The 13,039-nt window shown below is 57.2% G+C and overlaps 1 protein-coding gene across 7 annotated transcripts in view; it reads left to right on the top strand.

Annotated features, from left to right (window-relative positions):
• Positions 1 to 13,039, top strand: part of pogzb (pogo transposable element derived with ZNF domain b) — a 108,989-nt gene that overhangs the window by 67,792 nt on the left and 28,158 nt on the right. For 6 of the 7 annotated variants that reach the window (XM_070868612.1, XM_070868617.1, XM_070868616.1 and 3 more), the window contains exons 12-17: positions 354 to 500; positions 1,395 to 1,529; positions 4,641 to 4,867; positions 6,441 to 6,590; positions 7,908 to 7,964; positions 9,874 to 9,995. In XM_070868612.1, coding sequence (XP_070724713.1) covers positions 354 to 500; positions 1,395 to 1,529; positions 4,641 to 4,867; positions 6,441 to 6,590; positions 7,908 to 7,964; positions 9,874 to 9,995 — 838 coding nt within the window. The remainder of the gene's footprint in view (positions 1 to 353; positions 501 to 1,394; positions 1,530 to 4,640; positions 4,868 to 6,440; positions 6,591 to 7,907; positions 7,965 to 9,873; positions 9,996 to 13,039) is intronic. The other variant, XM_070868614.1, reaches the window with a different exon arrangement.

Here is a 13,039-nt window from a genome sequence, read left to right as displayed (position 1 = left end):
TCCAGCCCCTACACCCCTCCCTATCTCTGTAATCTCCTCCAGCCCCACAACCCCCCCGAGATCTCTGTGCTCCTCTAATTCTGACCCCCTGAGCATCCCCGATTATAATCGTTCAACTATTGGTGGCCGTGCCTTCTGTTGCCTGGATCCCAAGCTCTGGAACTCCCTTCCTAAACCTCTCCGCCTCTTGACCTCTCTCTCCATTTTAATACCGACCTCTTTTAGGTCACCTGCCCTAATTTCTCCTTATGCGGCATGGCGTCAAATTTTTTGTCTCAATACTCCTGCGAGAAGCGCCTTGGGACATTTGACTATGTTAAAGGCGCTATATAAATACACATTGTTCTCTCTAGGTGTGCGAGTATCGCTCGTCTGTGTACTTGGAGGTGGACAACCATTTCCGAATGATTCACGAAGACACTAAGAACCTGCTCTGCCCGTACTGTCTCAAAGTGCTGAAGAACAGTAGTGCGTTCCAACAACACTACATGAAGCACCAGGTTAGTGCCTTTGCACCATTCTGTACACTCGCTCAGCTCCAGCTCCGGGAATTTTAAACCCCCCGCTACAGACCAGGAACTTCCCAAGTCCGATTCCCAGGCAGAGTTAGCTGGCCTGGCTTGCACATGAACAAGGTACCAGCCCTTGTGGAATTGTGCTGTCATGGGGAGGGGGAGGGCCGGGTGGGGAGGGGGGGGGCATCTTCAGGAGGGAAGGTGAGCTAATCGGCAAACTGAGTGGTGAAGCTTTTTTAAAATTCCTTCTGGTGATGTGGGCATCGCTGGCAAGGCCGGCATTTATTGCCCCTTGAGAAGGTGGTGGTGAGCCGCCGCCTTGAACCGCTGCAGTCCGTGTGGTGAAGGTGCTCCCACAGTGCTGTTAGGGAGGGAGTTCCAGGATTGTGACCCCAGCGACGATGAAGGAACGGCCGATATATTTCCAAGTCGGGATGGTGTGTGACTGGGAGGGGAACGTGGAGGGGGTGGTGTCCCCATGCGCCTGCTGCCCTTGTCCTTCTAGGCGGTAGAGGTCGCGGGTTTGGGAGGTGCTGCCGAAGAAGCCTTGGCGAGTTGCCGCGGTGCATCTTGTAGACGGTGCACACTGCAGCCACGGTGCGCCGGTGGTGGAGGGAGCAAGTGTTGAAGGTGGTGGGTAGCGTGCCGATCAAGCAGGATGCTTTGTCCTGGATGGTGTCGAGCTTCGCGAGTGTTGTTGGAGCTGCAACTTATCCAGGCTTGAACGAGTGAGCGCTCTTGTCTATCCCAGTACACCCGGCACTGCTGAATCCCACCCGAACTGGGAAAAGATACGCATTTCGGGGTTTTTTTGCTGCTCCTGACATGTTATCCAGTTGGTCTTTGTCCTTTTGTCTTTATCGTCTTGTCTTGTTTCAGAAGAAGAGCGTTTATCCCTGCAATAAATGCAGACTCCAGTTCATCAGTGCCAAGGAGAAGATGGAACACAAGGTCGAACACCACAAGACGTTTAAGAAGCCAAAACAGCTGGAAGGCCTGCAGCCTGGTACCAAGGTTGAGAATATAGTTGCAATCTCTCCCTCCACCCCTCGTCCCTTTTCATGAGCCTTAACAACCTCCATCTTTTGTAGCACGAGAGTCAAAATGTTGACGTGCAAAGTGTGACCGAAAACCGGAAGTGTAGTCGGAAGTGTGCGCGCAGGATATTTGATTTTAATAAACATTATTGATGGGCTGTGGGCGTCGCTGGCCAGGCCAGCACTTATTGCCCATCCCTAACTGCTCGCGAGAAAGTGGTAGATAAAAGGAAACTCTTCCCATTGGTGGAAGGATCAAGAGCCAGTGGGTAATGGCAGAATAACCTTAAGATAAGAAAGACCTTGTTTACGCAGCGAGTGGTTAGGACCGGGAATGCGCTGCCTGAGAGGGTGGTGGAGGCAGACTCAATCGTGGCTTTCAAAAGGGAGTTGGATAAGTACCTGAAGGGTAAATATGTGCAGGGCTACGGGGAAAGGGCAGGGGAGCGGGACTGGCTGAAGTGCTCTTGCAGAGAGCCAGCACGGGCTCGACGGGCCGAATGGCCCCCTGTGCTGCAAATTATATGATTCTAAGGTGAACCACTGCAGCCCCGTGTGGCGAAGGGGCTCCCGCAAGTGCTGTAATACTTTGTTGTAGCAGTTTGTGGTACAACTGAGCGGCCATTTCTGAGGGGCAGTTCAGTGTCAACCGCATCGCTGTGGGGCCTGGAGTCACATACCGGGTAAGGGCGGCAGATTTCCTTCCCTAAAAAGGGACATCAGATGGGTTTTGACGACAATCTGGTAGTTTCATGGTCACCGTTCCTGCTGCTAGCTTATTTAACTGAATTTAAATTCCCCAGCTGCCGTGGTGGGATTTGAACTCTCGCAACTCCAGATCATTGGTCCCGATCCCTGGATTACTGGTCCAGTAACATAACTGCTATGCTACGGGTTCTGATGTACTCGTCTCCAGCCACGTTCCACCTGGGAGTGATGACCCGAGAGGAGTATTCAGACGAAGTGGGGGCTAACTGGTTCAGTCCTTCGTTTTACATTTCTTCTTTAAATTCCTGTGTCCATGCTTATAATGGAAACTGTCCATGTAAACTCGTCGCGCTGTAATTACGCCCTCCTGCCACTGGCGGCAGCATAGTCAACATTTTTACATTTAGTGGCTGTGACAACCACCACTGAAGGAAAGACAGACTTGCATTAATATCGCGCCTTTCACAACCTCCGGGCATCCCAAAGTGCTTCACAGCCAATAAAGCATTTGTGGGTCACTGTTGTAATGTGGGAAACGCGGCAGCTCAATTTGCGCACAGCAAGCTCCCACACACGGCAATATGATGACCGGATTTTTTTTTGAGGGATAAATATTGGTCCCAGGACACCAGGGAGAACTCCCCCTGCTCTTCTTCGAAACAGTACAATGGGATCTTTTACGTCCACCCAAGAAGGCAGACAGGAGCCTCGGTTTAACGTCTCCTCCGAAATATAATAGTCATATAGAAACATAGAAAATAGGTGCAGGAGTAGGCCATTCGGCCCTTCGAGCCTGCACCACCATTCAATATGATCATGGCTGATCGTGCAACTTCAGTACCCCATTACTGCTTTCTCTCCATACCCCTTGATCCCTTTAGCCGTAAGGGCCACATCTAACTCCCTTTTGAATATATCCAATGAACTGGCCCCAACAACTTTCTGTGGTAGAGAGTTCCACCTGCTCACCACTCTCGGTGAGTGAAGAAGTTTCTCCTCATCTCTGTCCTAAATGGCTTACCCCTTGTCCTTAGACTGTGATCCCTGGTTCTGGACTTCCCCAACATCGAGAACATTGTTCCTGCCTCTAACCTGTCCAATCCCGTCAGAATTTTATATGTTTCTATGAGATCCCCTCTCATTCTTCTAAATTCCAGTGAATATAAACCTAGTTGATCCAGTCTTTCCTCATATGTCAGTCCTGCCATCCCGGGAATCAGTCTGGTGAACCTTTGCTGCACTCCCTCAATAGCAAGAATGTCCTTCCTCAGATTAGGAGACCAAAACTGTACACACTATTTCAGGTGAGGCCTCACCGAGGCCCTGTACAGCTGCAGTAAGACCTCCCTGCTCCTATACTCAAATCCCCTCGCTATGAAGGCCAACATTCCATTTGCCTTCTTCACCGCCTGCTGTACCTGCATACCAACTTTCAATGACTGATGTACCATGACACCCAGGTCTCATTGCACCTCCCCTTTTCCTAATATATCTTCCTTGAGTGGTTGGAAAATGATTGGCTGGAGATTCTCTTCCCCCTCTACTCTCAAATGGTTTCAAACCTGACCTTGAGGCAGCTCCGACAGCCTGTGTCGGGTCTTTGAAAGAGCGATCCAATTAGCCGCGCCCTCCCCGTCTCTTTCCCCGTAGCCCTGCGAGAATTCGAGTTCCACGTTTGCAGTACTGTGCCGAACAGCACGGCTCTTGTCTATTAACAACAACAATAGCTTTTGGTTTATATAGTGCCTTTAGCGTAGTAAAGCGTCCCAAGGCGCTTCAGAACAGTCTTACAACACGTTAGATATTGACAAGGGAGAGAAAGAAATTAAAAGCGTGAGAAGAAACTGTAACAAGAGGTCAAAGGCTCGGGTCCGAAGCGGCAGCCAAAACGCACGCACAGATACACAGGCGAAAAAAACACATTCAAATTACAGTATACAATAGTAAAATCATAGAAACATAGAAAATAGGTGCAGGAGCAGGCCATTCGGCCCTTCGAGCCTGCACCACCAATCAATGAGTTCATGGCTGAACATGCAACTTCAGTACCCCATTCCTGCTTTCTCGCCATACCCCTTGATCCCCCGAGTAGTAAGGACTACATCTAACTCCTTTTTGAATATATTGAGTGAATTGGCCTCAACAACTTTCTGTGGTAGAGAATTCCACAGGTTCACCACTCTCTGGGTGAAGAAGTTTCTCCTCATCTCAGTCCGAAATGGCTTACCCCTTATCCTTAGACTGTGACCCCTGGTTCTGGACTTCCCCAACATTGGGAACCTTCTTCCTGTATAATAAAGATTAATTATTAATTAAGACGACTCCAATCACGTTTTCCAGTCACACGTAGCTAACCGGCCGTTTCCCGTCTTCATTTCAGGTTACAATCAGGACCTCGATGGGTCAAGCACGGGCGGCCGGAGGGCCCAGCCAAGAGGTCCCGGCCCGGAAGGTCTACCCGCCAGTGATGCCAGCTAAAGCCCAGGAGCCCCCCGCCTGCTCGACCGCCCACGCGGTGGTCCCAGTGGCCAAGCCCGCCCCCAAACCCGACAAGAAGGCGGCCGTGGAGAGGAAGAGCACCCTGCAGCTCGACGTGCAGGAGATGAGGTAAGCGCTCAGCGGGTTTGTGGGATCGATCTCCCGGGCGTACAACCTGCTGGAGCGCCCCCGCGCTTGTTTAATTTTTATTCATCCGCGGTTTTCATAAAGACTTGCATTTCTACAGCCAATGAACATCTAAAGGCTGAGATCGGCATGGCTGACTCCAAACTTGGATAAGGATAGTAGAGGTAGGAGGAAATCAGAAAGTATAAACGTGTGAAGAGCAGCATTTTTCATCCGAGAGTTGGGACAAAGAACTCGACATGCCATTGGGCACCCGAGCTTGGGAAGAGCCCTGTCAATTATTTTACCACAGGCCCACCCCTAAAAGTAAAGAAAGACTTGCATTTATATAGCGCCTTTCATGGCCACCTGATGCCAAAGCGCTTCACAGCCAATGAAGTACTTTTTCTGAGTGTGGTCACTGTTGCAATGTGAGAAACGCGGCAGCTCAATTTGTGCACAGCAAGCTCCCACACACAGCAATGTGATAATGACCCGGATCACCTGTTTTTTTTTAGTGATGTTGGTTGAGGGATAAATATCGGTCCCCAGGACACCGGGGAGAACACCCCCTGCTCTTCCAATAGAGGCCGTGGACATTGCTGAACACACATGATCTGGGTCATTATCACATTGCTCTTTGTGGGAGCTCGCTGCGCACAAATTGAAGCTGTGAGGCACTTTGGGACGTCCAGTGGCCGTGGCATTTCCCCATTGATTGGGTCATATGGGGATCTTGATTGGGTCTGCCAGGCTTATTCTCTAGAACAACAAAGGGATCTGAGTACAAATACACAAAGCACGAACAGTTGCGACACAGATTAGCAAACCTGTTTTTAAAAAAAAGTTTATTTCTAGAGGGATAGAATTGAAAAATAGGGAAGTTATGCTGAACCTGTATCGAACCTTGGTGAGACCACACTTGGAGCACTGCGCACAGTTCTGGTCGCCGTATTATAAACAGGATATGGAGGCACTGGAGAGGGTGCAGAGAAGATTTACAAGGATGATACCAGAAATGCGAGGGTATACATATCAGGAAAGGATGAACAGGCTGGGTCTCTTTTCTTTTGGAAAAAGAAGGCCAAGGGGGTGGCCTAATAGAGGTCTTTAAAATGATGAAAGGTTTTGATAGAGCGGATACAGAGAGAGTGTTTCCACTTGTGGGGAAGAGCATAACTAGAGGCCATCAATATAAGATCGTCACCCAGAAATCCAACGGGGAATTCAGGAGAAACTTCTTTACCCAGAGAGCGGTGAGAATGTGGAACTCGCTGCCACAGGGAGGGGTTGAGGCGAATAGTATCGATGTATTTAAGGGGCGGCTGGACAAGCGTATGGGGGAGAAGGGAATAGAGGGTTATGCTGATAGATTTAGATGAGGAAAGACAGGAGGAGGCTCGAGTGGAGCATAAACGCCGGCATGGACTGGCTGGGCCAAATGGCCTGTTTCTGTGCCGTCTATCCGATGTACGGTAATATTGTGTGGGGAGTGCTGTCAGTATAAAGCGCGCCTGCTTTGAGCCACCGCTTTAACCCAGCGAGCTTAAGTTCCCTTTTTTCCTCAACCCTGCAGGACGCAGTACGGCAACCAAGTGTGCTTGGAGTGCAATTTTGGCATTACCAACATCAACAATATCAGCAACCACTTCCCCACGTACGTGCACTGCTCGCGCTGCCGCTACAGCACCAGCTGCAGCCGTGCCTACGCCGACCACATGATCAGGTAGGTCTACCCGCGGTCACACCCAGCGCTCCCTTCGAGCTGCACGACCTCACAGTGCCCTGGGGCTCCCGCCTGCAGCCAACTGTTCATCAGCACAAACAACGCGCTTTTTAAAAATCCGTTCCTGGTTTGTGGGCGTCGCTGCCAAGGCTGGCATTTATTGCCCATCCCTTAATTGCCCCTCGAGAAGGTGGTGGTGAGCTGCCTTCTTGAACCGCTGCAGTCCTTGTGGTGAAGGTGCTCCCACAGTGCTGTTAGGGAGGGAGTTCCAGGATTGTGACGATGAAGGAACGGCCGATATATTTCCAGGTTGGGATGATGTGTATGTGTGTGTGACTGGGAGGGGAACGTGGAGGGGGTGGTGTTCCCATGCGCCTGCTGCCCTTGTCCTTCTAGGGGGTAGAGGTCGCGGTTTTGGGAGGTGCTGCCGAAGAAGCCTTGGCGAGTTGCTGCAGTGCATCTTGTAGACGGTGCACACTGCAGCCAGGGGGCGCCGGTGGTGGAGGGAGTGAGTGTTGAAGGTGGTGGGTAGCGTGCCCATCAAGGGGGCCGCTTTGTCCTGGATGGTGTCGAGCTTCTCGAGTGTTGTCTTTCTATTTTGCTTTATGTCTCCCGTTAAATGTTTACATTGTGCTCCATGAGAACATTTACACTTACTGCATCGCTCTAATACAGCTTTAATGAAAAATAAATCACTCCCTGAAAAGGCGGTGGAAGCCGATTCTATAAATAGTTTTACAAGGGGGTTGGGCGGGGATCTGAGGAACTTTACAGGGTAACGGACAAACAGCGGGGATGCGTGATGAGGTAGGTCCAACATTCCCCAAACTATTTTGAGGGGACCTGCCCCCTTATTGGGGGGCACGGCCCATTTCCAGTTTCTCCCGTGCGCGGAACTTCACCTTGGGGAAAGCCGGTCGCTGGCTGTGCGAGACATCCGAGGGAACATGGAGCCCGATTGTTCTCCGCCTCGGCGCGGGCACCTCCTGCGCTGTGAGGCTCTCAAATTCCGATAATTCTATCGTCTAACACAGCTGCTACTTTTCCGCCTGCAACATTTGAAATTTCGCCCTTCGTTTCCACGTCGTTAATGTATATTAAATATTCCACCCAGCCCCCTCGTTCTCTCTCATTTCCCAAAATAAATTGCATTTTAAAAAGGTTCGCGATCTGCCTTTGGTCTTAAGAACATAAGAATTAGGAGCAGGAGTCGGCCACATGGCCCCTCGAGCCTGCTCCGCTGTTCAGTAAGATCACGGCCAATGGCACAGTGTCACATTGATGGAATGTTCACTAATACAGTTCCTTATTTTGCAGTTACCACACTCAACGTGGGAAGCCGAAATATTTGATGTTTGGGAAAATGAAGAAATGGTAAGTGGTTTCAGCGACCAAGAGCGACATTGGTGACCGATTAAGAAACCATCTTTGGCTCTATCCCGAATTGCACTAAGACTTTTTTTTTTAATGACAGGATATTGTCTTTACTGCGTGCGAATGGTAGCAATTAGATGAGGTTTGAAATGCACAAGACGTGAGTCAGCATCTGAACGGGTAAAGGTGGGCTCACGATTCAGCTTGGCCTCTCCCTGCAGCATATCTGCTGAGAGACGCAGCCTTGCGGACGCCTGCTCTGTGTGTTCCCGGGCTGTGGGCGTCACTGGCCAGGCCCGGCATTTATTGCCCATCCCCCTAATCGCCCCTCGAGAAGGTGGTGGTGAGCCGCCTTCTTGAACCGCTGCAGTCCGTGTGGCGAAGGTGCTCCCACAGTGCTGTTAGGCAGGGAGTTTCAGGATTGTGACGATGAAGGAACGGCCGATATATTTCCAAATCGGGATGGTGTGTGTGTGACTCGGAGGGGAACGTGGAGGTGGGGAGTGGGACTGGCTGCCTTGCTCTTCGAAAATGCTGGCGCACAGTCGATGGGCTGAATGGCCTCCTCTGCTGAATGGGGCACCATTAGGAGGTACTGATCCCCACCTTCGAACACACTCAGTGCGGGCGGTTACGCATGTAACTGAACACCCTACCACCCCAGTGTACCACAGGTTGCTGCACCAATGCACTGCGCTGCACTGGTAAACTTAGCACGCGATGGAGCGCTGCTTTCCGATGTCTCTGAATGTCTGACGATCTGCCCACTCTCGCCATCTGGTGGCCATGTGTCGAGCATGGCCGCTTGTGCGAAGTAGCGCAAGGAAAGACTTGCATTTCTATAGCGCATTTCATGATCTCGGGATGCCCCAAAGCCACTTACAGCCAACAGTGGCCCTGGGATCTTTTACAGCCACCCCAGGGCAGACGGGTGCCTTGGTTTAACCGAAAGGCAGCAACTCTTATCGGTGCAGTGCTCCCTCAGTACTGCTCTTCCGACAGCGCGGCGCTCCCTCAGCACTGCCCCTCCGACAGTGCGGCGCTCCCTCAGTACTGCTCTTCCGACAGCGCAGTGCTCCCTCAGTACCGCCCCTCCGACAGTGCGGCGCTCCCTCAGTACCACCCCTCCGACAGCGCGGCGCTCCCTCAGCACCGCCCCTCAGACAGCGAGGCGCTCCCTCAGTACCGCCCCTCCGACAGTGCGGCGCTCCCTCAGTACCGCCCCTCCGACAGCGCGGCGCTCCCTCAGTACCGCCCCTCCGACAGTGCGGCGCTCCCTCAGTACCGCCCCTCCGACAGCGCGGCGCTCCCTCAGCACCGCCCCTCCGACAGCGCGGCGCTCCCTCAGTACCGCCCCTCCGACAGCGAGGCGCTCCCTCAGTACCGCCCCTCCGACAGTGCGGCGCTCCCTCAGTACCGCCCCTCCGACAGTGCGGCGCTCCCTCAGTACCGCCCCTCCGACAGTGCGGCGCTCCCTCAGTACTGCTCTTCCGACAGCGCAGTGCTCCCTCAGTACCGCCCCTCCGACAGTGCGGCGCTCCCTCAGCACCGCCCCTCCGACAGCGAGGCGCTCCCTCAGCACCGCCCCTCCGACAGCGCGGCGCTCCCTCAGCACCGCCCCTCCGACAGCGCGGCGCTCCCTCAGCACCGCCCCTCCGACAGCGTGGCGCTCCCTCAGCACCGCCCCTCCGACAGCGCGGCGCTCCCTCAGCACTGGGAATGTCGGCCTGGATTATGTGGTGAAGTGTCAGGAATGGGACTTTAACTCGGAGGCCAGAGTGCTAACCACTGAGCCACAGCTGATGCCTCGCGGTTCAGTGTTGGGGTTTAATTTGCATTTTGCTGATTGATGTAAATTGTGGAGAGACAACATTCCCCACCGACCTTTAAACACTCTGTTTCTTCACAGCGGCATTCTGCTTTCTTGCTCGTCCTGCCCGTTTACGGTTGATAAAGGTGACGGAGATGAGATGGCTCAACACCTGGATCAGAACCAGGAGCACGGACCCTGTCGCTTCGTGACGTTTGCAGGTAAGGAGCTGGGCCGCTCCCGCGCGAGCCGGGCTGGGTTCCCCAGCAACACTCCTTACCCAAACAGCGGCTTATTTTTGATACGGGTTTTTAATTTTAAAAACTTTAGTTTTTCCCCAAATCCACCCGAAGAGATAATGGCCTAACCCGACCACTTCTTTCTCTCGGTCTTTCTCTTTCCTTCTCGCGCTCTCTCTCTCTTTTTCACTCTCCTCTCTCTGTCTCTACCTTTCCCTCGCCCTCCCTTTCCCTCGCCCTCCCTTTCCCTCGCCCTCCCTTTCCCTCGCCCTCCCTTTCCCTCGCCCTCCCTTTCCCTCGCCCTCCCTTTCCCTCGCCCTCCCTTTCCCTCGCCCTCCCTTTCCCTCGCCCTCCCTTTCCCTCGCCCTCCCTTTCCCTCGCCCTCCCTTTCCCTCGCCCTCCCTTTCCCTCGCCCTCCCTTTCCCTCGCCCTCCCTTTCCCTCGCCCTCCCTTTCCCTCGCCCTCCCTTTCCCTCGCCCTCCCTTTCCCTCGCCCTCCCTTTCCCTCGCCCTCCCTTTCCCTCGCCCTCCCTTTCCCTCGCCCTCCCTTGCCCTCGCCCTCCCTTGCCCTCGCCCTCCCTTGCCCTCGCCCTCCCTTGCCCTCGCCCTCCCTTGCCCTCGCCCTCCCTTGCCCTCGCCCTCCCTTGCCCTCGCCCTCCCTTGCCCTCGCCCTCCCTTGCCCTCGCCCTCCCTTGCCCTCGCCCTCCCTTGCCCTCGCCCTCCCTTGCCCTCGCCCTCCCTTGCCCTCGCCCTCCCTTGCCCTCGCCCTCCCTTGCCCTCGCCCTCCCTTGCCCTCGCCCTCCCTTGCCCTCGCCCTCCCTTGCCCTCGCCCTCCCTTGCCCTCGCCCTCCCTTGCCCTCGCCCTCCCTTGCCCTCGCCCTCCCTTGCCCTCGCCCTCCCTTGCCCTCGCCCTCCCTTGCCCTCGCCCTCCCTTGCCCTCGCCCTCCCTTGCCCTCGCCCTCCCTTGCCCTCGCCCTCCCTTGCCCTCGCCCTCCCTTGCCCTCGCCCTCCCTTGCCCTCGCCGCCCTCCCTTGCCCTCGCCCTCCCTTGCCCTCGCCCTCCCTTGCCCTCGCCCTCCCTTGCCCTCGCCCTCCCTTGCCCTCGCCCTCCCTTGCCCTCGCCCTCCCTTGCCCTCGCCCTCCCTTGCCCTCGCCCTCCCTTGCCCTCGCCCTCCCTTGCCCTCGCCCTCCCTTGCCCTCGCCCTCCCTTGCCCTCGCCCTCCCTTGCCCTCGCCCTCCCTTGCCCTCGCCCTCCCTTGCCCTCGCCCTCCCTTGCCCTCGCCCTCCCTTGCCCTCGCCCTCCCTTGCCCTCGCCCTCCCTTGCCCTCGCCCTCCCTTGCCCTCGCCCTCCCTTGCCCTCGCCCTCCCTTGCCCTCGCCCTCCCTTGCCCTCGCCCTCCCTTGCCCTCGCCCTCCCTTGCCCTCGCCCTCCCTTGCCCTCGCCCTCCCTTGCCCTCGCCCTCCCTTGCCCTCGCCCTCCCTTGCCCTCGCCCTCCCTTGCCCTCGCCCTCCCTTGCCCTCGCCCTCCCTTGCCCTCGCCCTCCCTTGCCCTCGCCCTCCCTTGCCCTCGCCCTCCCTTGCCCTCGCCCTCCCTTGCCCTCGCCCTCCCTTGCCCTCGCCCTCCCTTGCCCTCGCCCTCCCTTGCCCTCGCCCTCCCTTGCCCTCGCCCTCCCTTGCCCTCGCCCTCCCTTGCCCTCGCCCTCCCTTGCCCTCGCCCTCCCTTGCCCTCGCCCTCCCTTGCCCTCGCCCTCCCTTGCCCTCGCCCTCCCTTGCCCTCGCCCTCCCTTGCCCTCGCCCTCCCTTGCCCTCGCCCTCCCTTGCCCTCGCCCTCCCTTGCCCTCGCCCTCGCCCTTGCCCTCGCCCTCCCTTGCCCTCGCCCTCCCTTGCCCTCGCCCTCCCTTGCCCTCGCCCTCCCTTGCCCTCGCCCTCCCTTGCCCTCGCCCTCCCTTGCCCTCGCCCTCCCTTGCCCTCGCCCTCCCTTGCCCTCGCCCTCCCTTGCCCTCGCCCTCCCTTGCCCTCGCCCTCCCTTGCCCTCGCCCTCCCTTGCCCTCGCCCTCCCTTGCCCTCGCCCTCCCTTGCCCTCGCCCTCCCTTGCCCTCGCCCTCCCTTGCCCTCGCCCTCCCTTGCCCTCGCCCTCCCTTGCCCTCGCCCTCCCTTGCCCTCGCCCTCCCTTGCCCTCGCCCTCCCTTGCCCTCGCCCTCCCTTGCCCTCGCCCTCCCTTGCCCTCGCCCTCCCTTGCCCTCGCCCTCCCTTGCCCTCGCCCTCCCTTGCCCTCGCCCTCCCTTGCCCTCGCCCTCCCTTGCCCTCGCCCTCCCTTGCCCTCGCCCTCCCTTGCCCTCGCCCTCCCTTGCCCTCGCCCTCCCTTGCCCTCGCCCTCCCTTGCCCTCGCCCTCCCTTGCCCTCGCCCTCCCTTGCCCTCGCCCTCCCTTGCCCTCGCCCTCCCTTGCCCTCGCCCTCCCTTGCCCTCGCCCTCCCTTGCCCTCGCCCTCCCTTGCCCTCGCCCTCCCTTGCCCTCGCCCTCCCTTGCCCTCGCCCTCCCTTGCCCTCGCCCTCCCTTGCCCTCGCCCTCCCTTGCCCTCGCCCTCCCTTGCCCTCGCCCTCCCTTGCCCTCGCCCTCCCTTGCCCTCGCCCTCCCTTGCCCTCGCCCTCCCTTGCCCTCGCCCTCCCTTGCCCTCGCCCTCCCTTGCCCTCGCCCTCCCTTGCCCTCGCCCTCCCTTGCCCTCGCCCTCCCTTGCCCTCGCCCTCCCTTGCCCTCGCCCTCCCTTGCCCTCGCCCTCCCTTGCCCTCGCCCTCCCTTGCCCTCGCCCTCCCTTGCCCTCGCCCTCCCTTGCCCTCGCCCTCCCTTGCCCTCGCCCTCCCTTGCCCTCGCCCTCCCTTGCCCTCGCCCTCCCTTGCCCTCGCCCTCCCTTGCCCTCGCCCTCCCTTGCCCTCGCCCTCCCTTGCCCTCGCCCTCCCTTGCCCTCGCCCTCCCTTGCCCTCGCCCTCCCTTGCCCTCGCCCTCCCTTGCCCTCGCCCTCCCTTGCCCTCGC

The sequence above is a fragment of the Pristiophorus japonicus genome, chromosome 30 (genome assembly GCF_044704955.1).
Source record: "Pristiophorus japonicus isolate sPriJap1 chromosome 30, sPriJap1.hap1, whole genome shotgun sequence".
Lineage (NCBI taxonomy): Eukaryota > Metazoa > Chordata > Chondrichthyes > Pristiophoridae > Pristiophorus > Pristiophorus japonicus.
The sequence above is the reverse complement of the archived record's forward strand: the minus strand, read 5'-3'. Positions and strand labels throughout refer to the sequence as shown.